General features: G+C 46.7%; 1 protein-coding gene across 1 annotated transcript; it reads left to right on the top strand.

The window, feature by feature from the left end:
* Window positions 1-10,250: 10,250 nt before the first annotated feature.
* On the top strand, window positions 10,251-22,581 carry C1H16orf95 (chromosome 1 C16orf95 homolog). The gene is given in 7 exon segments (XM_074397637.1): window positions 10,251-10,273; window positions 10,738-10,896; window positions 12,136-12,306; window positions 14,094-14,187; window positions 16,337-16,483; window positions 17,293-17,329; window positions 22,394-22,581. Coding segments are annotated over 7 exon segments (819 nt in total).
* The last annotated feature ends 3,720 nt before the right edge of the window (window positions 22,582-26,301 follow it).

Genomic DNA, 26,301 nt, shown 5'->3' with positions numbered 1-26,301 from the left:
CAAAATAGACCACTAGCCAGATTAATAAAAAAGAAAAGAGAAAAGAATCAAATAGATGCAATAAAAAATGATAAAGGGGATATCACCACAGATTCCACAGAAATACAAACCACCATCAGAGATGACTACAAACAACTCTATGCACATAAACCAGTAAACCTGGAAGAAATGGATATATTCCTGGACACTTGCATCCTCCCAAGCTTAAACCAGGAAGAAGTCGAAACCCTGAATAGACCAATAATAAGGGCTGAAGTTGAGGCAGCAATTAGTAGCCTACTAACCAAAGCAAGCCCAGGTCCAGATGGGTTCACAGCCAAATTCTACCTGACATAAAGAGGAGCTGGTACCACTCCTTCTGTAACTACTCCAAACAACTCAAAAAGAGGGAATCCTTCCCAAATCATTTTATGAGACCAACATCATCCTGATACCTAAACCTTGCAGAGAAGCAACAAGAAAAGAAAACTTCAGGCCAATATCCAGGTTGAACATAGATGCAAAAATCTTCAATAAAATACTGGCAAACCAATTGCAACAGCACATCAAAAAGCTTATGCACCACAATCAAGTAGGCTTCATCCCAGGGATGCAAGGCTGGTTCAACATACCCAAGTCTATAAACGTAATCCACCACATAAACAGAACCAAAGACAAAAACCACATGATTATCTCAATATATACAGAGAAGGCCTTTGACAAAGTTCAGCAGTCCTTTATGCTAAAAACTCTCAATAAATTAGGTATTGATGGAACGTATCTCAAAATAATGAAAGCTATTTATGACAAACCCACAGCCAATATCGTACAGAATGGGCAGAAACTGAAAGCATTCCCTTTGAAATCTGGCACTAGACAAGGATGCCCTCTCTCACTACTCCTATTCAATATAGTATAGGAGGTTCTAGCCAGAGCAATCAGGCAAGAAAAAGAAAGAAAGCATATTCCATTAGGAAAGGAGGAAGTCAAATTGTCTCTATTTGCAGACAACATGACTGTATATTTAGAATACCCCATTGTCTCAGCCCACAATCTCCTGAAACTGGTAAGTAACTTCAGCAAAGTCTCAGGATACAAAATCAATGTGCAAAAATCACAAGCATTCCTATACACCAATAACAGACTTAAAGAGAGCCAAATCAAAAATGAACTGCCATACACAATTGCTACAAAGAGAATAGAATACCTAGGAATACAACTAACAAAGGATGTAAAGGATCTCTTCAAGGAAAACTACAAAACAGTGCTCAACAAAATAAGAGAGGACACAAACAGATGGAAAAACATTCCATGTTCATGGTTAGGAAGAATCAATATCGTGAAAATGGCCATACTGCTCAAAGTAATTTATGGATTCAATACTATCCCCATCAAGCTACCTTCTTCACAGATCTGGAAAAAACCATCTTAAACTTCATTTGGAACCAAAAGAAAGCCCGCATAGCTAAGTCAATTCTAAGCAAAAAGTACAAAGCTGGAGGCATCACTCTACCTGACTTCAAACTATACAAGGCTACGGTAATCAAAACAGCATGGTACTGGTACCAAAACAGAGATATAGACCAATGGAACAGAACAAGAGGCTTTGGAGGCAATGCCACACATCTACAACCATCTGATCTTTGACAAACCTGACAAAAACAAGCAATGGGGAAAGGATTCCGTTTAATAAATGGTGTTGGGAAAACTGGCTAGCCATGTGCAGAAAGCAGAAACTGCATCCCTTCCTGACACCTTACACTAAAATTAACTCCAGATGGATTAAAGACCTAACACCATAAAAACCCTAGAAGAAAACGTAGGCAAAACCATTCAGGACATAGGCATAGGCAAGGACTTCATAACTAAAACAGCAAAAGCATTGGCAACAGAAGCCAAAATAGACAAATGGGATCTAATTAAACTCCAGAGCTTCTGCATAGCAAAAGAAACAATCATTTGAGTGAACTGGCAACCAACAGAATGGGAAAAAATTTTTGCAATCTGCCTATCAGACAAAAGGCTAATATCCAGAAACTACAAAGAACTAAAACAGATTTACAAAACAAAAACAAACCCATTCAAAAGTGGGCAATGGATATGAACAGACACTTTTCAAAAGAAGACATACATGAGGCCAACAAACATGAAAAAATTCTCATCATCACTGGTCATCAGAGAAATGCAAATCAAAACCACACTGAGATACCATCTCACGCCAGTTAGAATGGCAATTATTAAAAAATCCGGAGACAACAGATGCTGGAGAGGATGCGGAGAAATAGGAACCCTTGTACACTGTTGCTGGGAGTGTAAATTAGTTCAACCATTGTGGAAGACAGTGTGTTCCTTCCTCAAGGACCTAGAAATAGAAATTCCATTTGACCCAACAATCCCATTACTGGGTATATATCCAAAGGATTATAAATCGTTCTATTATAAGGACGCATGCTCACGAATGTTCACTGCAGCACTGTTTACAATAGCAAAGACTTGGAACCAACCCAAATGCCCACTGATGATAGACTGGACAGGGAAAATGTGGCACATATACACCATGGAATACTATGCAGCCATAAAAAATGATGAGTTAGTGTCCTTTGTAGGGACATGGATGAACCTGGAAGCCATCATTCTCAGCAAACTGACACAAGAACAGAAAATCGAACAGCGCATGTTCTCACTCATAGGTGGGTGCTGAACAATGAGAACACATGGACACAGGGAAGGGAGCATCACACACTAAGCTCTGTGGGGGTGAGGGTGGGGAGTTGGGGAGGGCTAACATGGGGAGAAATGCCAGATATAGGTGATGGGGAGGAAGGCAGCAAACCACATTGTCATGTATGTACCTATGCAACAATCCTGCATGTTCTTCACATGTATCCCAAAACCTAAAACGTGATAAACAAATAAATAAAAAGGAAAATTCCCAAGTGACAGAAGGCAGCAATGTGTGTCCTCCCTATATTTGCCTTTGTCTCTCTTATTCCTGAACGGGGAGATCTGTGGGGCCTTTCCTTTTTCCCTGTGTGCTGGCATGGGCCCTCCTGGCCACCTGTGCTGCCTCTGAGCCGTGGAGGTCCTGGCTGCGCCCACCTTGGGCTCCTCTGGGCATCTGGAGTTGCTGCTTCCTGGCTCCTTCCAGAGTGTTTACAGAAACTGCAGGTCTGCAGAGGACAGACGGCTCTGCCCACAGGGAGAACAGGCACCTGGTACCTGTTCCCACACATGCCTACGCTGCTGACCCCAGATCGGGCTGTCCTGTGCTCTCCTTGCCTGGCCTTGGTGATGAACAAGCCTGTTCCAAGGAGCAGAGTTGGTGGAGAGAGGCAATGGACCTACTCAGGGTGTGAGGATACTTCTCAGAGTGAGGCCTAAGAAGCACTTTCTGGCCCCAGGGCTAATCATGAGGAACTGACAAGGCACTGAGGGTTCACCTGTGTGCACAGCCAAGCTGCAAACCCAAGGTCATCCATCATGTGAGAGCCCTACCCACTGCCGCCTCAAGGGGAGAAAATGGCTTGGCTCTAGGAGTCAGGCCTGCGGTGGGGCCCAGACAGCCTCTCACTGGCTGAGACCCTTGCAGTGTCTGTGATGCTGAAGCCTTGTCTGCTTCCCTTGGGACAGGACTTCACCCCCAGGCACAGGTGGTGTTTGGGGCCAGGTGGGTCTGTGTGCTGGGCCACTCTGTGCGTTGCGTGAAGTTGACCAACATCCTTGGCCCCCAATAATGAATAGCAGTCCCTTTCACCTGTCAGTCAACAGGCCCCAGACAGGTCAGGTGTCCCTTGGGGCAAAGTCACCCATTGGGCACTACTGAGTTGATGCCTGCACCTCCCATGTGGCAAACAGTGCTAAGTGTTGAGGACACAGCAGTGAACAATGAGGGGTTCTGGCCCCACACAGGTCACAGCACACAGTCTCCTGTAATATGTGCTCTTATGACCACCTCTAAACACAGACACATCAGGAGGCAGTGGACTCCCAGGTGCAGGGAGGCTCAGGGCTGAGGTTGAAGTGGGCATGGGTGGTCATGTGCTGCTTGGCTCTGGTGACAGCTATCCTAGTACCTTCTGGGTGAGGAGGGGCAGGTGAGGTGCTGTGTCCTCAGCTGTCTTCCTCTCCACCTGGTAGGCACATAATTCCCAGAAACCTCAGCAAGGGCCAACTCCTCACTGGCCAGAGCCAGCCCCATGCCACCCAGGAAGCAACTCTGGCCCAGGGAAGGGGTTTCCGTGAGGGCAGAGTCAGTCGGGACTGCCCTGCAGTTCTAGGGCTACCTTTCCTGGGCACATTCCACCTGGTTCCTGAGCAAAGCTGGAGGCAGGAAGAGGCAATGGCCACTGCGTCAGCATCTGCCACAGGGGCCAGTCGGATGCTCCCATGGGGTGGGTGGGTGTTAAGCAGTGTCACCAGGGAGCTGTCGGGAGAGATGTCCACTCCAGTTCCTGCACGCTGAGCTGTGGTTTCTGGTGAGAGGGTTTGCGCATCTGTAGCTTGCAAGGCCCCCAGAGGATGCCCACAGAGCAGGTGTCCTGTGGCTGTCACCTGCCCCCGCCACACTAAACAAAGTACCTCTGTTTCAACATCTCTGGGGAAGAGGATTCCAGAGAACACACTTCAGGGAAATGCACAATTTTACATGACCAGCTAGCAGTCCTTTACCCCTTAATGAGAAATGAGAAAGGGTTGAGCTGTTCCTTTTCCTTCCTTTTAAAAAGCATTTGGGCTGGATGCGGTGCCTCATGCCTGTAGTCCCAGCATTTTGGGAGGCCGAAGCAGGGGGGATCACTTGAAGTCAGGAGTTTGAGGCCAGCTTGGCCAATATGTTGAAACTCTATCTCTATCAAAAAATACAAAAATTAGCTGTGCGCAGTGGTGTACACCTGTAATCCCATCTACTCTGGAGGCTAATGGGAGAAGTGCTTGAACCTGAGAGGTAGAGGTTGTAGTAAATCGAGATTATGCCATTGCATTCCAGCCTGGGCAACAGAACGATATTCTATCTCAAAAAAATAAATAGCTGAGCATGGTGGCAGGTGCCTGTAATCCCAGCTACTTGGGAGGGTGAGGCAGGAGGATCACTTGAACCCAGAAGGCAGAGAATGTAGTGAGCTATCGTACCACTGCACCCCAGCCTGGGCGATAATGAGAGACTTAAAACAACAACAACAACGACAAAAATAAATAAAAATAAATAAATAGAAAGGGTTTGGTTAGGTTTTTGAGGTGTAATCTATTTACAGTTAAATTTTACTGTGTGTGCAGTTCTGAGTTGACAGATGGTTGTAAATAATCACTATCAGGACACAGAGTACTCCAGCATCCATCAAAATTCCTTTGTGCTGACCCTGCACAGTCCCTGCTTCCCTAGATCTCCAGCCCCTGGCACCCCAATCTACTCTCCACCCTACTTCCACTTTTCCCAGAACGCCTGGGGAGTAGACTCTCCCAGCAGGGGTCTGTCTGTCTTTCTCCTTCGGTAGGGTGCAGCTCAGCCTTTGTGCATTATTACTCCTCCAAGGAGCCTCATCAGATACTTTTCCAATACCCTCATGAACTTTTGCCACCACAGACATACTGTTTGTGTACTGTGTGGATACCTGTGCTTTGTTCTTCAAGAGAGGAAGACAGTTCCAGCGACTCAGGAGAAGGCAGGAGGACTGAACCTGGGAGGAAGAGGCTGCAGTGAGCCACTATCGCACCACTGCACTCCAGCAGCCTGGGCGACAGTGAGACACCCTGTCTTTTTTTTTTTTTTTCTTCTTAGAGCCAATTCTGTAAAAGGGACACCCTGTCTCTAAAAAAAAAGGAAGATGTGTTTTCCCCTACCCCACAAAGACCAGGGTGTGCCAGTTTGTGGGTAATAGCACCGTGTTGAGAATGCAGGACTTCGGCATGATGCCCTGAGATCCATCCATGATGATGCCTCAATCAACCACTCATCCCTCTGACTGCTGAGCAGGACTCATGGGGTGGAGGTACCACAATGTATCTGTCTCCCCAGAAAGGATATTTGCACTTTCCAGTCAGACACTTTATGAATAAAATCACTATAAACATCTGTGTGATTTTGTGAGGACATGACTGTTTATTCCTTTAAATACCTAAAAGTGGGATTGCTGTATCACATGGTAAGCACATGTTCAATCAGAGGAGAAACTGCCACACATTCCAGAGTGTAGGGAGGAGTCCCCTTGTGCCACATCCTCACTATCCCTTCTGATCTACTCAGTGTTCTTTATTTCGGCCATTCTGACAGGTGTGTGTGGTGAAAACTCATCATGGGTTTAGTCTGCACTTCCCTAAGCACTGAAAATGCTCAGCCTCTCTCAATGTGCTTAGCTGCCATTCATGTTTGGAAGCATGTCTGTTCAAAAAATTTTTTTTTGTGTGTGAATACTTCTGATTATTGTATGTTCAAAACTTTTGCGCAGTGTGCCTGTAGTCCCTGCTACTCGGGAGGCCGAGGTGGGAGGATCTCTTGAACCCAGGAGTTCCAGGCTACAGTAAGCCATGATTGCACCACTGTGCTTCAGCCTGCGTGACAAAGCGAGACACTGTCGCAGAAAAACAAAAAAACCAAACCAAACCAAACAAAAACAAAAACCAAGACTTTAGCACATTCCTTGATAGAAAATATGAATTAGGGAAGGAAAAGGAAGACAGAGTAGGAAGACACAGAGTTGGAGGGTGAAAGAGAAAAGTGAGGAACAGGGTGGTGAGCTTGGGAGACTGAGGACAACTCATGAGCTGGTTGAGGGAACTGGAAACTGACAGGCAATTCTGTAGAGAGTACAGGAGCTTTTCCCAGAATTCACAACAGCCCAATAAATACTTCTTGACTCTCAAGTGTCCTTAGTAGTACAGTCTGGGTACTAAGAAAAAAGCCCATTAGTGAGTTTCACTTGCCCAAGACAAGGAAGTCTTATTAGTTTCCTCATCTGTAACATGGTGACAGTAACCTGCCTTGTAGGTTACTGTGAGTAGTAAATGAGTTAAATACAGAAAGTATGAAGTCTAGTACCTGATACATAAAAAACTTTTGCAATATTAACTACCATCACCATCACAATCATAATCACTACCACCATCATCATCACCACCCCAATCACACCACTATTGTCATCATCACCACCATTACCATCATCATTACCACCATCACCACCCCCACCCCCATCACCAACATCACCATCATCACCATTACCATCATATCACCACCAGCACCACCACCATCACCACTACCTGAAATCTCTAAATCTGCTTTACCCAAAGTCTACTCTCAGCGACACACCATTGTGTGGACCTTAAATAGGGAACTCAGTCAAGGCTTTCTTGAGAAGATGACACTGAGACCTCTATGTAGTGAGGCAGCCCTGAGCCACTTGGGGAAGAGCAATTCAGGCACAGGGAGCAGAGGCAGGTGCAAGGCCATGGTGGTATAAGAAAGCAGCACCGGGCACCGTGGCTGGAACAAGGAGGAATGCAGCAGGAAATGAAGGCAGGGCAGGAACTGGGGCAAAGGTGCATCAGTGTGCGGGTGTGTGAGAGCATGCCTGCATGTGTGCACATATGTGTGGGTGCCTGTGTGTGTTTTTATTAGCTAGGCACAGATCTCATAGTGTCTTGTGGGTCATAGCAAGGACTGTGGCTCTCTAGGCCCCACAGGAGCCCCTGGAGGCTCTGTGTTGAGAATGGCCTGCTGGCGAGGAGGGTGAAGGTGGGAGGCACCCACTGAGGAAGCTGCTTCGTGCATTCTGGTCTGAACCCAAGTGAAGTCGTGGGAATCCTGGGAAGTGATGAACTCTGGGTGGTGTTGGGGACTCTGGTTTAAGACACAGTGGTAGGAAGCGGGTCTTCAGTGTCCTGTGATAGGGGTCAGGGGATGAGATGGTAACAGAGACATCTGGAAATTAGCCAACTCAGTGTGGCTGTTCTGTGTAGCTGTGCCCTTTTTCATGCTGCTCTGGTAACAACAAGGAGGGTGATGATGATGTTCTGTCTGCCTCAGCAGATGGCACAAAGATTAAGTAAAGGAAGACCCAGATGGCCTCTGGAAGAGAGATGTGTAAACTGTCACAATTGGAGAGACTAGGAGAATAAGGGGAGATGATAAAGCCAGCAACCCCTAGAGGAACAGGTAAGGGTTTACACCAGCAGAGGCGCCCAGAACAATGTCTGCAGTGGGCATCAGTCACATGACACAGGGCATTAAGGGGCAGTGAACACAAAATGCAAACAGACACAAGTCAGAGGCACCTGGGTGACCCTGACCTCATCATTCTAGGATCCAGCCTGGCAAGGGACTGCTCAACTTCAGAGAGATCCCAAAATTGTCCTCAATGAAAGGCCTGAGATTTTTATTATTTTCATTTTTTTTTTTGAGACGGAATCTTGCTCTGTTGCCAGGCTGGAGTGCAGTGGTGTCATCTTGGCTCACTGCAACCTCCACTTCCTGGGTTCAAGTGATTCCCGTGCCTCAGCCTCCCAAGTAGCTGGGATGACAGGCGTATACCGCCATGCCTGGCTAATTTTTTGTATTTTAGTAGAGACCAGGTTTCACCATGTTGGCCAGGACGGTTTTTTTTTTTTTTTTTTTTTTTTTCTGAGGCTGACAATACCTGGTTTGTTGAGGATCCAGGCAGCTTGATCCCCTCATACATTGCTTATGAAACGGATACAACCATATTGGCAAACTGGCGGTATTTATAAAATCTAAACATACGAATCCCCGATGACCAACTAATTCCTTGCCTCACCCAAGAGAAATGAGACCTTATGTGTACCAAAAGACACGAACAAAACTATCCACAGCAGCTTCTTCCTGATGGCCCCAAACTGGAAATGACCCAGATATCCGTTCATAGGAGAAAAGATTTTTTTTTTGCTTTTTTTAAAAAAAATTTTTTAATAAACTTTTATTCCCAGATTTAGAATTGAAGGAGAAAAAATTTTTAAAACATTAGCTGAATGTGGATTTTAAAAATATGGATTAAAAAAAAAAAACAAAGTGTGGCATGTTCACAGAGAGGAATTCTGTGGAACAATGGAGTTTCCTTCACATCCCCAGCCTGTGTCATGATGGATTTACTTTCCTGGTTTTGAATTTCACACATGTGGAATTGTCTGCACATTTTGGGGTCTGACTTCATTGTACGCATCATCTTCACTGTTGTGGGTTGTGGTTGTGTGTTCGCTTCCATTGTGGTACACAGTAGGTATTGTCAGTCCTTTTGATTTTGTCAGTTTTTTTAAATTTTAGCCATTCTTGAGTCGGTGAAGAGCTATTTTTGACATGGAATGACAAGATTTGGTGTGCCAGAGGTTAAGGCCTGAGCATCCAGGGGAGCACAAGCCTGTCTTCCATGCCCTGCTGTGGTATAACAATGTTTCAGTGTGCTCAGGAGGAAAACAGAGACAGCAGAGAAGCTGAGTGCTTCAAAGTGGGCAGAAATGAGACAGGTATTAAAAAAAGGAGCTAGGCTAATGGTGAGACTCTTGGATAATTTTGTCATTAGCTACAATGGTCAGTGACAACATGATTTACACACACACACACACACACACACACACACACACACACACGGTGGGATATCCGAAATATTAAGCAGATACCCCACCTTAGTATAGCAGGGGCACTGCCTCATCAGCATGGATGCAGGTCAGGAGAGCCTGTGTGGATGTGCTGGCTGGAAACTCGGTCCTGTTCACAGGTCATGACTTTAACGGTCAAGTAACAAAGCCAAGAAAGCCGACAGGGCAGTGCTGGGAGCGCCGGGTTTGCGCTGTGGCTAGAACGCAGCACACTCAAGTATCGCCCATCAGGGCTAGCGGTACTCGTGATGGTCTGGGCCAGTACAATGGGTAATCCAGAGTATTCAAGTCAGCACGAACATACTGACAAGTGGGAGAAGAGCCAGCCGTTTCCAAGAAATACAAATTGGAACTGGCGATAACTTAAAGAACATAATTAGACGGGAGAAAGCACTGGGTTTCACTAAAATATGAAGACACACGTCCTGTCTTCATGTCAGCAACTGCCCAAAGTACACGCGTTCAGGAGCAAAGGGCGGGTAGGGTGCGGAGGCTAACGGCCCGCCACAACCGCGCTCGCACGCCCACGCCTCCGAGTGACAGCTGCTTCCAATTTCGCGATCTTTAAGGAAAAAAAAAACAACAAACCAACTTCTCTAAAAGTCACGATTCGAGCCGCACCTGAGGACGCTTCGGGTAAAATCTCTCCTTCACCTCAGATATAGGAGTTGGCGATGGAGCGCGGGCTTCGTCTGAGGTACAGGAGTGATTTAACCCGAAGCGCGTATGCAAGACGCAGGACCGCGAGCGGGCTGCTCTCACCTTTTTTTCTCCCTGCAGGGTACCGAGACCCCGGCTAGGGCGGCAGGCGGCCCCGACCCATCTGTCGGAAATGATGAGTGGCTCCCTTCGCTGAGGGCGGCAGGACCAACAGCAGCTGGAATGGCAGGCGTCCCGCAGCCCCACACAGCGGCGCTTTAAGCCGCTAACCCCGCGTCCCCGAGCGAGGGGCCAATGAGCCGCCAGCTAAGTTCACATACCTAGAAGACAGCTTTTGATTGGCTGGGCGCCGGCCAATCAGCGGGACGGGCGCGCGCGCGCGAGTTGTCAGGCTGTTCCAATGGGTTAAGGTTGGGCTCGGACTGGGGCTGAAGGGAGAGGCAGGAGCCCGGGCGGCCGGGCCTGAGGAATGTGTGTGTGAAAGGGCGCGTCGGCCATAAGAAGCCATACGTGTGCGAGCCGGTCCCCACTGCCCCCGCGGCGTTGTCACCATCATCCTAAGGCCACTGGAGCAGCCTCGGGCGCTGCTGCCTGGGATCCGAGCCCGGGCTGCGGCGGGCTCTGCAGGCTGGCACTCAGACCCAGCGCGCAGAATGGCAGGCAAGTATGTCCTCAGTCCTACCCGCGGGTACCCAACACCGCGCCTGTGAGTGCCAGGACCTCCATTGCTCCATGGCCTATGCCTAGGCAGAGCTCTTGACCAGGACCCACGGAAACCTCACTTACATTGGCACAAGGACAAAAACGCAACTGATCGTTTCACGTAACTGAAAAGGCCAGGAGTAGGCCTTCGGGCATGGCTGTATCCAGGTGCACACTGACCATGGTCCTGGAAAGTTTCTCTCCATCTCTCAGCTTCTTTCCTTTTTACTGGCTTCCCTTCTGAAGGCAAGATGATCGCCAGGACCTCCTGAGGTTTACATGTTATCAGATTATCATCCTCAACAAAAAGGAGATTCTTTTTTCCCCAGGGTAGTGGTGAGTTGGGCCCATCCAAACTACAAGGACTCAGTTGGGTGTGGGTCCCCCCAGGAATATAGCAGTGCTGTAATGACCAGAAGGTGCCTCGGATGCTGTGCAGGGCAATGCCCCCATCCTCTGTGTTTTCAGGCATCGGCTGGGAGAGTTGATGCTTGAATCTATTACTCTAACAAAATGTAACAATAATAATAATGGTTCTTATGACAGTGAAACACAAAAACATTCGTATGGCTCTTAGAGTTTCCACACTACAAAGCACTTTGACCCATCACTGTCAGGCAAACAGGGCTTTGCACTCACTGGAGATGCTCTATAGCCCAATATTCAAGCAGTTTGTTGGGGGGTGGAACAGGGAAGAGTAACAGGCTGTGTAACCCCGAATACTTTGTCATCCCAGAGACAAGGCACCCGGGTTTCTATAGCGGAAGGAGGTTAGTTTCACGATGTTTTCCTTCAGTATTTCAGTAAGTTGGGGGTGTCTGACAAACCATCATAGGTGATGTGATTGGCAGCTCCATGTCCTGGGAAGTTCTCACCAGGTTGGAACGCGCCTGCCTTTCCTGACGCTCCAAGCACAAGTTTAGCTTAAGTCAGCTTGAAGCTGGTTGGCTTGGGAATGCAGGATGCCAGCCCCCAGGAACCCCTAGACATTGACACATGAGTGAGCACACACCTGCTTCTAGTGTCACCCTCTCACTCTTCTTGGGCTCAGAGGATGCCCCCCTGCCCCGCCACCCCTGAGCTTTATTGTTGAGAGTCATTTCTGAGAAGGCAGGCCTGGGCCTGTGCCTTAGCATTCCTGCCCCCCAGTTTACACAAACCCTGAAACTTCTAAGCTTTCCTCTTCTTGTTTTCTAGGAATAACACATTTCAAACCTACAAGAAAGAAGAGTGCCTCCCAGGTCATTCGGTAAGGAAAGCAATCCTCAGCCACTTGGCCCTGACCCCCACATGCCCCTGTGTGGTGAGGAGAGCAGAGAATGTGGGTCCAGAAGCTGCATCCCATGAGAGGATACTCCAAACACAAAAGTAGGGTTGCAGGAGCCATCCCTGGGGCTCCAGAAAAGAGCCCCCTTCAACTCCCAGGCCCTCACAGCACCTCTCTGAGTTCAGGAGCCTTGGGAGAATCAGCGGGCCACCTAATGTACCTACTCTGGGCATCAGCTTTTCCATCTGCTCCTGGAGGTGATGGCAGCCCCTCTCCTTCCTGCCTAAGCATGTTACGAAGGTCCCAGGGAATGAATGTGAAAGCTCTTGTAGATCAGAGTGAGACAGATGGTGACAAAGGCAGCACTCATGTGTCCATAAGCTCTAGAGCTGGTTGTACATCCCCCTTTTCAGAGGAGGACCACGACACTTTCTCATAGTAGCATGGCAGTAAGCAGCTGAGAATCCTAGCATACCTGGTTTGTAGGCTCTGGCGGATCCCCCTCCAAATGATCTTGGAGGCCTCAGAGTGAGCCACGGTAGCCTGCCCCTTTCCAAGCTGCAGTAGGAGCTGGGGACCCTGTCCCTGGACACTGTTTTCCTGAGCATGTAAAACGTATAGTGTGGTAAGTTTTGACATAGGTCTTCCCCCTGAACCCACCACCACCATCAATATAATGAACATATACACAACCCTTAACCATGTCCTTCGGCTCTTTTGTAACTTTACCTAACATACCATACCCTGACATCCCCAGGGGCAAGACTGACCTGCTCTCTCTCACTGTAGATTAGTTTGCATTTCTGAGAATTTCATATAAATGGAGTGATAGACTATGTACTTTTTTTCTGGCTTCTTTCACTTAGCATTATTATTTTGAGATTTTTCTGTGTGATCATGGGCATCAGTAGTCATTCTTTTTATTATTGAGTAATGATGCATTCTATGAAAAGACCACAGTTCATTCATTCACCCAGAAGGACATTTGGGTTGTTTCTACTTATCTGTTTCACACAAAGCTGCTATGAACATTTGTGTATAAGGCTTTGCATGAATATATGCCTTCATTCTTCTTGGGTAAATACCAAGGAGTGGAATTCCTGAATCATATGTAGGTGTATGTTTAACTTAAAACAAAAAACCTGTTGACTGTTTTCCACCATTTTACATTTCTACTAGGAGTGTCTACAGTTCCAGTTCCTCCACGTCGTCACCAACACTTGGTTTAGCTGATCTTTTTAATTTGAGCCATCTTAATAGGTGTCTATCTCATGGTAGTTTTCATTTATATACCTATGATAACTGGTGATGTCAAGGATCTCTTCATGTGCTTTTGCCATCTGCATGTTTTACTCGGTGAAGCATCTGTTTAATTGTTTTGCCCTTCTAAAAGAATTGCTTTTTTAAATTACTGAGTTTTGATTGTTCTTTATATATTCTAGATACAAATTCTAGATACAAGTTCTTGATCAGAGATTCAATTTGTAAGTATCTTTCCGTGTCTTTAGCTTGCCTTTTTTTTTGAGACCAGATCTCACTCTGTTTCCTAGACTGGAGTGTATAATCACGGCTCACTACAAACTTGAACTCCCCAGCTCAAGCAATCCCTCTACCTCAGTCTCCCAAGTAGCTGGGACCACAGATGTGCACCACCATAGGAGACTAATTTTGTTTATTTTTTATGGAGATGAGGTCTCACCATGTTGCCCAGGCTAGTCTTAAACTCCTGGGCTCAAGGGGTCCACCTGTGTTGGCCTCCCAATGTGCTGGGATTAAGGTGCGAGCCACTACGCCTGACCTGGCTTGTCTTTTTATTCTTTCATCAGTGTCTTTCAGAGAGAGTTTTACCTTTTGATGAAGTTCAGTTTATCGGTTCCATGTTTCCCAGATCTTGCCTAGGTGTGCCCATCCCCAGCACGGCAGTAGATCACACTTTAAGTGTTGTAGCTAAGAGATCTTTGCCAAACCTGAGGTCAAAAAAGGTTTTTCCTATGTTTTCTTTTGGAAGTTTTATAATTTTATGTTTTTGCCTGTGATCCATTTTTTAATTTTTATATATGGTATGAGGTATGGATTGAATTTTTTTTTTTTTTTGAGATGGAGTCTTGCTCTTTAGCCTAGGCTGCAGTGCAGGGACATGATCTCAGCACACTGCAACCTCCGCCTCCTAGGTTCAAACCATTCGCCTGCCCCAGCCTCCCAAGTAGCTGGGACTGCAGATACATGCCACCATGCCTAGCTAATTTTTTGTACTTTTAGTAGAGATGGGGTTTCACCATGTTGGCCAGGCTGGTTTTGAAGTCCTCATCTCAGGTGATCTGCCCGCCTTGCCCTCCCAAAGTGCTGGGATTACGGGCATGAGCCACTTCACCCAGCCTTGAATTGATTTGTTTGCATATTGATTTGTCTAATTGTTGTAAGGGCTGTATTTTCTCTGCTGACTCACCTTGATACCTTTGTCAAAGATCAGTCGTTGCTGTAGTTTAGATGTTTGTCGCCTCAAGCCTCATGATAAAATTTGGTCCCCATTGTTGGAGTTGGGGATGGCCAGTGCTGGAGGGGGAGGTCCCTCATGAATGGATTGGTGCTGTCCTTGTGGTAGTAACTCAATTCTCTTTTGACTAGTTCCCAAGAGAGCTGGCTGCTAAAAAAAAGCTTACCATCTCCTCCCCTCTTTCTTGATTCTCCTTTCATATGTGATCTCAACATATGTATGTGGGCTCCCCTTCACCTTCTACCATGAGAAGAAGCAGACACCCAATCTGGAACTTTCCAGCCATCAGGATCATGAGTCAAAGAAACCACTTTTCTTTTTCCTTTTTTTTTTTTTTTTTTTTCTGAGATGGAGTCTCACTCTGTTGTCCACACTGGAGTGCAGTGGCACGATCAATCTCAGCTTACTCTGCTGCCCACGCTGGAGTGCAGTGGCATGATTTTGGCTCACTGCAACCTCCGTCTCCCGGGTTCAAGTGATTCTCCTGCCTCAGCCTCCCAGCTAGCTGGGATTACAGGTGATTGCCACTATGCCTAGCTGATTTTTGTATTTTTATTAGGGATGGATTTTCACTATATTGGCCAGGCTGGTCTCGAACTCCTGACCTCAAGTGATCCTCCTGCCTCAGCCTCCCAAAGTGCTGGGATTACAGGCATGAGCCACCATGCCTGGCCTTTCCACTATGTCTAATAGCCCCTACTGCTACGTGCAGAGCTGGGCCATGGTATAACCTCCTCCTCATCCTGTTGCCCAAACCATGTGCATGGTCCAACTCACAGCTGAGAGGTGGGACCACACTGTCTTTCTGCTGGAGAAGCTGCAAGGTCACAGTGCCAAGGGTGGGCTGTCGGGAGGGTGAGGAACTGAGGCAAGAGTGTGATTCACTATAATTCACAGACATACGATTGCATGCACATTCTTTTTTGAAAAATGCAAATGATAATGTACTGAACTCACAGTGCTGCACTTTCTTCACTTTACATCCTGCCTCAGAGTTTAGTCCATGTTAGTCCAGACAGCTCTGTCCCATTCTTCTCAGGGCTGCCCATACCCTGTTGCCCAGTGTCTGTCATTTATTGACTCTTACTGAAAGGCATTCAGGCTGTCCAGTCACTCTTGACAATGGTGCAATGAATATTTCTGTGCGTGGGATACTTTGCAGATGTGAAAGTATTCTCATAGGAAACATTCCTGCAAGTGGAATTGCTGCATCAAAGGCTGTCCATTTTAGAACCTGATAAAATTTGTTAAGATGCCAGCAGAGCCCTCTTCATAGCTGAGATCACTGAGGCGCAGGGATGCTAAGTGTCGTGCCCAAGGGCCCCAGCTGGAGACCACCAGGCCAGGACAGAACCAGGTCTCCCAATAACAACCTGTATGCTCTGCCAGGGTAAGGAGACCAGGTGAGCCACGGAGGTCCTGTGTCTTCCAACAGTGGGAAAGTAGAGGGCAGACCACACTCCCATACCTGGAGGGTCCATATCTGGGGTGTGCTTGTGGGCAGAAACAGCTCTCCAGGAACTTCCCTGATACTAAGGCTGATCCAGAGGGTCTTCTGGGGGATGATTCCACAGGAGATTTATTGGGGGCATGGCTCCATCCCCTTCTGAACCTTCTCTTCCCTTCCTCTCTGTTAGAGTCAAAAGATAGTTCAATTTTATATCCACCAAACTACCAAGATGTGCCCCTGCCCATTCCACTGCTTTGGGGGCCATCTCCTGAAGCCTAGGGACCAGGTATTGATGCCCTACTGGGTGCCCCAGGTCCTGAGGTCTTAGCAGCAGGTAAGGAGGAGGAGTACATTGCAGTGAGGACTGAAGAGTGAGGTGGGTGCCGGGTGAAGGGGAGATGAGAGGAAGATGGGGAAGAGGGGTGCCTGGGTTCTGCTCCCACAAAGGTCTCTGTTGGTGTCCAGAGAAGATCTCCTAGCAGCTGTGGCCACAGGCCCCGGAGCACAGAGGGCAGGTGTGGCTCAGGGAGGGCCGGCCCTGGTCTCCTGGTGGGCAATAGAAGGGCAGGGCTGCGCTAATCTCTGCAGAGGGGTGGTCTGGCACCCACTGCTGCAGCTGCTGTCTTTCCTTCTTCTCTTCCTGCCCCTCTACACTCTCCCTGACCTCTCTCACCTCTCTGCCTCCTCCTTCCCACACCTCTTTCCTTCCCTGGCCTGGCCCCTCCTCTGACTCTCTCCCCTGGTCCTGCCTGGATGGAGATAGGTGGGAAGGAGGGTACCCGGGATGGACCACTACCAGGTGGCCTGTCCTCTCTGCTCTTGCTGTCCGTCTCCACAGCACTAATTCTGGGCAGCAGCTGCAGGCCTCCTCCTAGCCCCTGGGCCTCTCACTCCTCTGCTTTCTCTATGTCCTGGGTGGTAGACAGGGGCTTCCTTCCCCATGACTTCTGGTTGCTGGTTTTCCATTATTGGGTAGCAGGCTGTCCCCAGAGAAAAGAGCCCACAGGCCTCATAAAGAAAAGCCCATGGCTTGTATCCTGAGCTGGCCAGCGCCCCTCCTGGAGGTTCAGAGTCCTGGTCACTGGGCTCTCCACCTTGGAGGATTGCCGGGCTGACATGCTTGTCGTCATTCTTGTCTTTTAGGTGGTGAGGAGGCAGGAGAGTTTGAAAGGCATCCAAGGTGTGCGTGTGTCTCCTGTCATCCCCCTCCCCAGAAAGGTCCATGAATGTCATGGTGGGGGGTGGACCTCTCATCCCCAGACACCTGCCTACAGTGTGACAGTGACATACATGTGGCTTCCCCTCCCCTGCTCACCAGCCATCCCTGGTCACCTACTACCTTTCCCCAGTGAGCACAGAGAAACCTCTGCTCTACAGGCAGACCCCACGTATCTGCTAGCGTCTGCTCTCTGGATAAAACCAGCTCCCAGCCTGGACTTAGATGAGACTTCAAGTGGTTTTGTTAAGCTCTAATCTGCCATAATTTATGATGTAGTGTGTATATACATATTTATGACATAGTACATATTCCTATATATATCCTATTATATACTCATGCATTCATATATTCATGGCACATTGAATATTCAAAACACAATACTTATCTATTTATTCATTACCTAGTATGCTCATATATTCACATATTTGTGACCTACTGTAGATACATTCACATGTTCATGATCAACATAATATATACTCACATTCATGCATTCACAATGCACTTTGTATTCATATGAGGGAGCTTGAAAAAGTTCATGGAAAATGCATATAATATGCTAGGCGCAGTGGTTCACACCTGTAATCCCAGCACTTTGGGAGGCTGAGGAGGCTGGATTGCCTGAGCTCAGAAGTTTGAAGACCAGCCTGGGCAACGTAGTGAAACCTTGTCTCTACTAAAATACAAAAAATTATCTGGGCATGGTGGCACATGCCTGTAGACCCAGCTCCTTGGGAGACTGAGGCATGAGAATTGCTTGAACCCGGGAGGCAGAGGTTGCAGTGAACTGAGATCACACTATTGCACTCCAGCCTGGGCAATAGAGTGAGACTCTGTCCCCCTAAAAATAAAAATGTGTATAATAAAAATGAAACAATGTATGGATTCCAATTTTTTTTTTTGCACCAAACTAAACTCATACTAACTTGTTATAATGTACCTGAACAGGATTTGGTTTGAGATGCTAAGAAGGAAAAGACATCAGTTTAAAAAGAGCCCCTACTGGCCAGGCATGGTAGCTCATGCCTGTAATCCCAGAACTTTGAGAGGCCGAGGTGGGCAGATCACAAGGTCAAGCGATCGAGACTATCCTGGCCAACATGGTGAAACCCTGTCTCTACTAAAATACAAAAATTAGCTGGGCGTGGTGGCATGCACCTGTAGTCCCAGCTACTTGTGAGGCTGAGGCAGGAGAATTGCTTGAACCTGGGAGGCGGAGGTTGCAGTGAGCTGAGATCATGCCACTGCACTCTAATCTGGTGACAGAGTGAGACTAGACTTCATCTAAAAAAAAAAAAAAAAAAAAAAAAGCCCCTATCAGAGCAACATGAATTCTGGTAAAATTGAAGCCAGAACAAACATCATGTTTATGGTGACGTTTGGGTGGAACAGTGGTAAAATCACTGATGCTTTATGACAAGTTTATGAGGACAATGTACCACAGAAATCAGCAGTTTACAGATGGGTAACTCATTTTAAAAATTGATGAGATGATGTTGAAGGTGCAGCCTGCAGTGGCAGACCATCCACATCCATTTATGAGAAAAAACATTCATCTTGTTCATACCCTCAAAGAGGACTGATGATGGCTGGGCGCGGTGGCTCAAGCTTGTAATCCCAGCACTTTGGGAGGCTGAGGCGGGTGGATCATGAGGTCGAGAGATCGAGACCATCCTGGTCAACATGGTGAAACCCCGTCTCTACTAAAAATACAAAAAATTAGCTGGGCATGGTGGCGTGTGCCTGTAATCCTAGCTACTCAGGAGGCTGAGGCAGGAGAATTGCCTGAGCCCAGGAGGCAGAGGTTGCGGTGAGCCGAGATCGCGCCATTGCACTCCAGCCTGGGTAACAAGAGCGAAACTCTGTCTCAAAAAAAAAAAAAAAAAAAAAAAAAGAGGACTGATGATTACTGAAATAAACTCTAGCCAACACCGTAGACAGTAGACATCTCCACTGGTTCAGCTTACACAATTCTGACTGCAAAATCAAAGTTGAGCAAAACCTTTCACTTAGAGGGCATCAAAACCATTGTGTCCAGATCAGCTGCAGACAAGGACAGAGCTTTCAGTGGAAATTTTAAAGAAGCAGGATCAAGATCCTGAAACATTTTTTTAAAGCATTGTAACAGGAGATGAAACATGGCTTCACCAGTACCATCCTGAAGACAAATGACAACCAAAGCAATGGCTACCGAGAGCTGAATGTGGTCTCATCTCAGTAAGAGTGGTCAGGTCAAGAGCAGAGGTCATGACAACAGGTTTTTGGAATTCTCAAGGCATTTTGCTTGTTGACTTTCTAGAGGGTCAAAGAACAATAACATCTGCCTGTTATGGGAGTGTTTTGAGGAAGTTAGCCAAAACTCTAGCAGAAAAATACTCTGGAAACTGCCAGGAGAGTCCCTTTCTCCCACAGCAAGGCTCTCACTCATTCCTTTTGCCAAACGAGGGCAACTTTGTGAGAGTTTTGATGGGAAATTATTAGGTATCCACCTTACAGCCAAATTACAGTCCTGATTTGGCTCTTTCTGACTTGTTTCCTCATCTTAAAAAATCTTTAGCAGGCACCCATTTTCTTCAGTTAATAATGTGAAAAAAACACTGCATTGATGTGGTTAACTTCCCAGGACCCTCTGCTCTTTCAAGATGGACTAAATGGCTGGTGTCATCACTGACAAAACTGTCTTGAGCTTGTGGTGCTTATGTTGAGAAACAAAGTTGATTTTTTTCTTTAAAAAAAAAAAAACTTGGTTTTTCTGCTCCCCCCTCCCTTTTTTTTTAAAGATATTTTTCATTTTCATTTTATTTATTTATCTTTATTTATTTTTTGGAGATATTTTAATTTTTATTTATTTATTTTTTAGACAGAGACTCACTCTGTCACCCAGGCTGGAGTGCAGTGGTATAATCTTGGCTCACTGAAATGTCTGTCTCCTGAGTTCAAGTGATACTCCTTCTTCATTCTCCTGAGTAGCTGGGACTACAGGCATGTGCCACCATGCCCAGCTAATTTTTTGTATTTTTAGTAGAGGGTGGGTTTTATTGCATTAGCCAGGATGGTCTCGATCTCTTGACCTCGTGATTCATCTGCTTCAGCCTCCTAAAATGCTGGGATTACAGGCGTGAGCTACTGTGCCTGGCTTATTTATTATTTTTTAATTTTAATTTTAATTTTCTTTTTGGGATGGAGTCTTACTCTGTCACCCAGGCTAGAGTGCAATGGCATGATCTTGGCTCACTGCAACCTCCACCTCTTGGGTTCAAGCGATTCTCCTGTCTCAGCCTCCCAAGTAGCTGGGACTACAGGAGCATACCACCACGCCTGGCTAATTTTTGTATTTTTATTAGAGATGGGGTTTTATGTTGACCAGGCTGGTCTTGAACTCCTTAGCTCAGGTGATCCACCTGCCTTAGCCTCCCAAAGTGTTGGGATTACAGGCATGAGCCACTGTACCCAGCCTATTTTTATCTTTTAATTCCATTTTCTTTGAACTTTCTGCAGTCCCCTTATGTATTCTTAGTTAAGTGTATTTATATATGTACGTGCCTATGACCTGGTATGTAGATAGCTCTATCTGTGACCTGGCATGTATATGTATTCCTGCTCTCATGACAGTATATGGGGAGATCAGGACCTCCACCCCCACCATTACTTTCTTTGTCTGTAAAAGGAGTGGGTTGGACTTGATCTTGAAGGTGTTTTCTGGTGCGGAGGGCTGCCGGGTCTGTGTTTTCTGGGCTGCCATCATGTCGTTCCCTTGCTGCACCAGTTCTTTGTAGTGAGTTTGCCTTGATGGAATCTATGAATGAGTAAATCTGAATGGAGTTGGGTTCCTGGAAAAGGTGAGTGATTTGAGTAGAACCCCCAGAGGCTAGGGTTGGGGAATGCTTGGGAAATGAATAATCACCAAGTAACCACTCACCTCTTAAGGCTCTTTGAACCGTGTAAGCACACATTTGTCGGTTTACTTTTATTGACTATTTTTGGTTTTGAAAACTTTGCATCTTTTAAGAAAAGCTAAAAGCTTAGTTGACGTGTATCATCTGATAACTGATACTTAAAAAAACGGCATTAATTTTTATGCTAATTATTGCTTTGTAGTTTAGGTAATTTTTATAAGTAATGTTTTAAGCCTCAAACCCATTCATGCCAGAGGATTTCCCAGCAAAGGATTAAGAGAGCAGGTCTCATTGCTGCCAGGAGAATGATGATCGTTCTTCCCTCTGACTGCAAGTACAGAGTGATTTAAAAGTGTGAGACATTTTCTTTGGCCTCAAATCTGACTGATTTCCATTTTAACGAGAAAGTTCACATTTCCGATCTTAACGTTTTTTCTTGTAAAGACAGACTTAGGTGCTTTTCTCCTCTATGTTTTTGTGGCATAATTTCTCATAAGGAGAGTATATTTATGATATTTACATTAATATCATTAGTGTATATTTTATATTAGTAGCATATTAACAGTGTAATAAAAAATAAAAACAAACTCTAGTATCCAGAGGATCACATGCTGGCCAGAGCCCGTCTGGAAAGTGCTGAAGAGCATCAAGGAAATGGAAACGCCAGATTCCATCTGTGCTTGTGGCTTTCCTTCAACTTTTATAACGGAAAATTTCAAATACTCCCCAAAGTGGAGATTGGCTGAAATCAGCCCCATGTGCCCATCACTCAGCTCCAGTCATTATCCTGTGTGGTTCCTCTGATCTTTATCACCTGCTCCTGCTCCTGCTCCAGAAAAAGAGGATTTGGAACCAAGTCCCAGCTGGACATTGTGCATGTTCCTTATGAAATTCTAAAAGAGAAAGACTCTTGAAAAATATCTCCAAGGCTGCTTGTCACCCAGGAAATCATAAACCCACAAGATGGCCTGTATCTTGTGAGCTCGGGGTCAGTGTTTCCACCCCAGGGCTGTGGCTGGGTCCTAGAAGTCCCTGTTTCTCAGAGGCTCTGGGGCTGGTGTTGCAGCCTCCTTGTGTCTCGCAGAGATCCAGGGAACGTGCCCTGTCCTCACCCCACCTTTTCTTTGCCTAGAACCCCCGCTGGATGCATGTTCCTGGCACAACTGCTGGCAGATCTGTGGTGACGGGCGCTTGCTGCCCTAATGGCTGCTCCAGGCCCCCTACCAGGACGAGCTGCTGGCTTCTCCAGCACGTCTGCCGCCCCTTGGCTTCCTGTCCCTCCTCCAGGCCATCCTGAGTGTTATCGTGGCCATTCGGTGAGCAGGCAGGGGATGGGGGACAGCGGGTGGCCCTGGCATAGAGACACTCACCAGAGAGAGGCTTGGTGGCCATCAGGGACATGGGAGAGTGGGGGGCAGGGGTTAGCTTGACAGGTGCCAGAGGCCTGGCACTGTGAGTGTGTCCTGTGGCGTTCTGCACAGCACAGGCTCTGTTCTATCTCACCTAGAGATGCCAGGGCAGGCTGGGAGCAGTGCGGACCTCGTGGGGCATTTCCACATTTCTCCTTTCACCCCTTCCCTGTTCCCAACTTCTAAAGTGGCCCTGCTTCCAGAAGGACAGGGGCCCCAGTTTCCATACATTTCCATTGTTATGTTGGGATTGGCGATGCATCTTAATGGCTACTTGCCCTCCAGCCTGTGAGGCCTAGGCACCGCATCAGGCATGGGGACCTCCTGCCTGTCCCCAGCTTGAGCCCTGGCTGCCAGGCTCCATACTAGAAGGCTCCTTTCCCAGGTCTCTAGTCCCTGCCCTCACCCAGGCTTCAAGTTTTGCCCCTGACACCTTTGCTGCCCACTGCCATAGCTTCCTGCTGGGATACCTCACTCAGAAAGCCTCCAGGGCCACTCCTGTGATCAAGAGGCATCTGTGACAGTTGCTGCTTTCTCATATAACATAATCCACACCCAGAATTCAACCCAAATTATTTATCATTAGGCGATTCTTGGTTGTAGTGGCATTCATGTGAATGTGGGTGAGATTCTGTTGTGAATGTGGTCAATAGATGTTATTTGTGAAACTCTAAACTGGCCAACTCTTAAATAATAACCTCTGATTTTCCTTCATTAAGCGGAGACTTGTTCCCATCTCTGTGTCCCTGGGAGAGGGCAGCTGTTTCCAAGTGTCTATTCCCTCTGCCAATGGACAGCAGACCAGCTGCATGACAGTCTGAAAATGGCTTCGGCACCTGTGTGAGGTGGGTCTCATTTTGTATAACGTTGTATGTGAATTGAATTTTAAAATCTGAGATATCATTTACATGTCATAAAATTCACTCTTTTAGAGTATGCAATTCAGTGGTTTTTAATATATTTACAGTGTTGTGTAACCATCGCCACTCATTCTAGAACATTCACTGCAAAAATTCCATACCATTAAGCAGTCACTCTTTTCCATCTCCCCCAGCCCCTGGTGACCTCTGATCTGCTTTCTGTCTCTGGATTTGCCGGTTCTGAGGCATTTCATCTCAATGCTGTTTTCCGACATGTGATATCTTATGACTGGCTTCTTTCACTTAGCATTAAGCCTTATCCATATTGAGGCATAAGTCAGTATGTCATTTCTTTTGATGGTTGGATTTTAAGTTGTTTCTGCTTTTCGGTGATTCTACTTTGTGAATAATGCGGTTATGAACATTTATGTACAAGTGTTTGTGTGGACAGAGGTTTGCATTTGTCTGGGGTGTATACCTGGGATCGGAATTGCTGGATCATATGTTACTCCATGTTTCATATTTTGAGAACCTGCCAAGCTCTTGTCCACAGCAGCTGCCCAATTTTCTACACCCACCAGCAGTGCACGAGGGTTCCCATTTCCCTGTGTCCTCACGACACTTGTTTCATCTGTGACTTTGCTGATAGCCATCCTAGCAGGTATGCAGTGGTATCACACTGTGGTTTCCATTTGCATTTTTCTGATGACTACTTCTGTTGAATGTCTTCCCATGTACTTATTGGACATCTGTATAGCTTCTTTGGAGAAATGTCTATTCAAATACTGTGTCTATGTTAGATACACACACATATATACATACACACACAGACATATACATATACCTATCTATAGATATGCCCCCTGCCCCACATATACATATTTTTGAGAGAGGGCCTCACTCTGTCACCCAGGGTGGAATGCAGTGGTGCAGTCATAACTTACCAGAACTTACCTCCTGTGCTTAAGCAATCCTTCTGCCTCAGCCTCTCATATAGTTGGGACCACAGACACATGCCACAATACTCCGCTATTAATAGTTTTTTATTTTTGTAGAGATGGGGTCTTGCTTTTTTGCCTAGGCTGGTCTTGAACTCCTGGGCTCAAACAATCTTCCTGCCTCTGCCTCCTGCAGTGCTAGGATTGCAGGCATGAGCTACCACGTCCGGCCCTTTGTCTACATTTTAATTTGGTTGTCTATCAGTCATTTTATTATTGAGTTGTAACTGTTCTGTGTATATATGCTAGACCCATATCAGATATATGATTTGCAAGTATTTTCTCCTATCATGTGGGTTATCTTTTCATTTTCTTGATGATGTCCTTTAAAGTCGTCATAAGGTTTTACTTTTTCCTAGGTTGCATGGACTTTAGGTGATATGCTCGTATCTAAGAAACCATTGCTGGATTCAAGGTCACGGGAATTGCACTTTCCCTCATGTTTTCTTCTTTTTTTTGAGTTGGAGTCTCACTCCGCTGCCCAGGCTGGAGTGCAGTGATGTGATCTCGGCTCACTGCAACTTCCACCTTGTGGGTTCAAGTGATTCTTCTGCCTCTGCCTCCTAGGGAGCTGGGATTACAGGTGCCTGCCACCATGCCCAGCACTTTTTTTTTTTTTTTTTTGAGATGGAGTCTTGCTCTATTGCCCAGGCTGGAGTGCAATGGCACAGTCTGGGCTCACTGCAATCTCCGCCTCAAAGGTTTTAGTCAGGTGTCCCCAAACTACGGCCCCGCGGGCTGCATGCAGCCCCCTGAGGCCATTTATCCGGCCCCCTGCTGCACTTCAGGAAGGGGCACCTCTTTCATTGGTGGTCAGTGAGAGGAGCACAGTATGTGGCGGCCCTCCAACGGTCTGAGGGACAGTGAACTGGCCCCCTGTGTAAAAAGTTTGGGGACGCCTGGTTTAAGTGATTCTCCTGCCTCAACCCCCTGAGTAGTTGGGATTACCGGCATGTGACAGGGTTTCACCAGTTGATCATGCTGGTCTTGGACTCCTGACCTCATGATTTGCCTACATTGGCCTCCCAAGGTGCTGGGGTTACAGGCGTCAGCCACCACGCTTGATGGCCCCGTGTTTTCTTCTAAGAGTGTTATCATTCTAGCTCTTACATTTAGGTTTTTAAAATCTATTTTGAGTTTAATTTCTGTATATGGCATAATGTGGGGGTCCAGCTTCATTCTTTTGCTTGTGGATATCCAGCTGTCCTGCGTACCACAATGAAATGATAAAATTACAAAAATGGAGAGCAGATTAGTGGTTTCCGGGTGCTCAGGAGGGGTCTGGGTCTGGTGGGACGGAAGGGCCTGTGGGTTTAGAGGGGCAGTGAGAGGTATTCTTGTGGCTGGAAATGCATCAGTGTCAGTGTTCTGGTTGCAGTATTGTACTGTGGTTTTACTGTGTGTTACCAATCGGGGCAAACTGAATAAAGGATAACGTGGGGCTTCTTTGTATTGTCTCTCTCTTTTTTTTTTTTTGAGGCTGGGTCTCACTGCACTGCCCTGGCTGGAAGGCAGTGGCTCGATCCTGGCTCACTGCAACCTCCGCCCCTGGGGCTCAAGCGTTCCTCCTACCTTAGCCTCCTGAGTAGCTGAGATTACAGGCACATGCCACCACGGCTGGCTAATTTTTGTATTTTTAGTAGAGATGGGGTTTCTTCATGTTGGCCTGGCTGGTCTCAAACTCCTGACCTCAAGTGATCTGCCTGCCTTGGCCTCCCAAAGTGCTGGGATTTACAGGTGTGATCACCGCTCCCCACCTCTCTGTATTATTTA

Source organism: Saimiri boliviensis, chromosome 1, assembly GCF_048565385.1.
Source record: "Saimiri boliviensis isolate mSaiBol1 chromosome 1, mSaiBol1.pri, whole genome shotgun sequence".
Classification (NCBI taxonomy): Eukaryota; Metazoa; Chordata; class Mammalia; order Primates; family Cebidae; genus Saimiri; species Saimiri boliviensis.
This window is presented reverse-complemented; position numbering and strand designations above follow the sequence as displayed.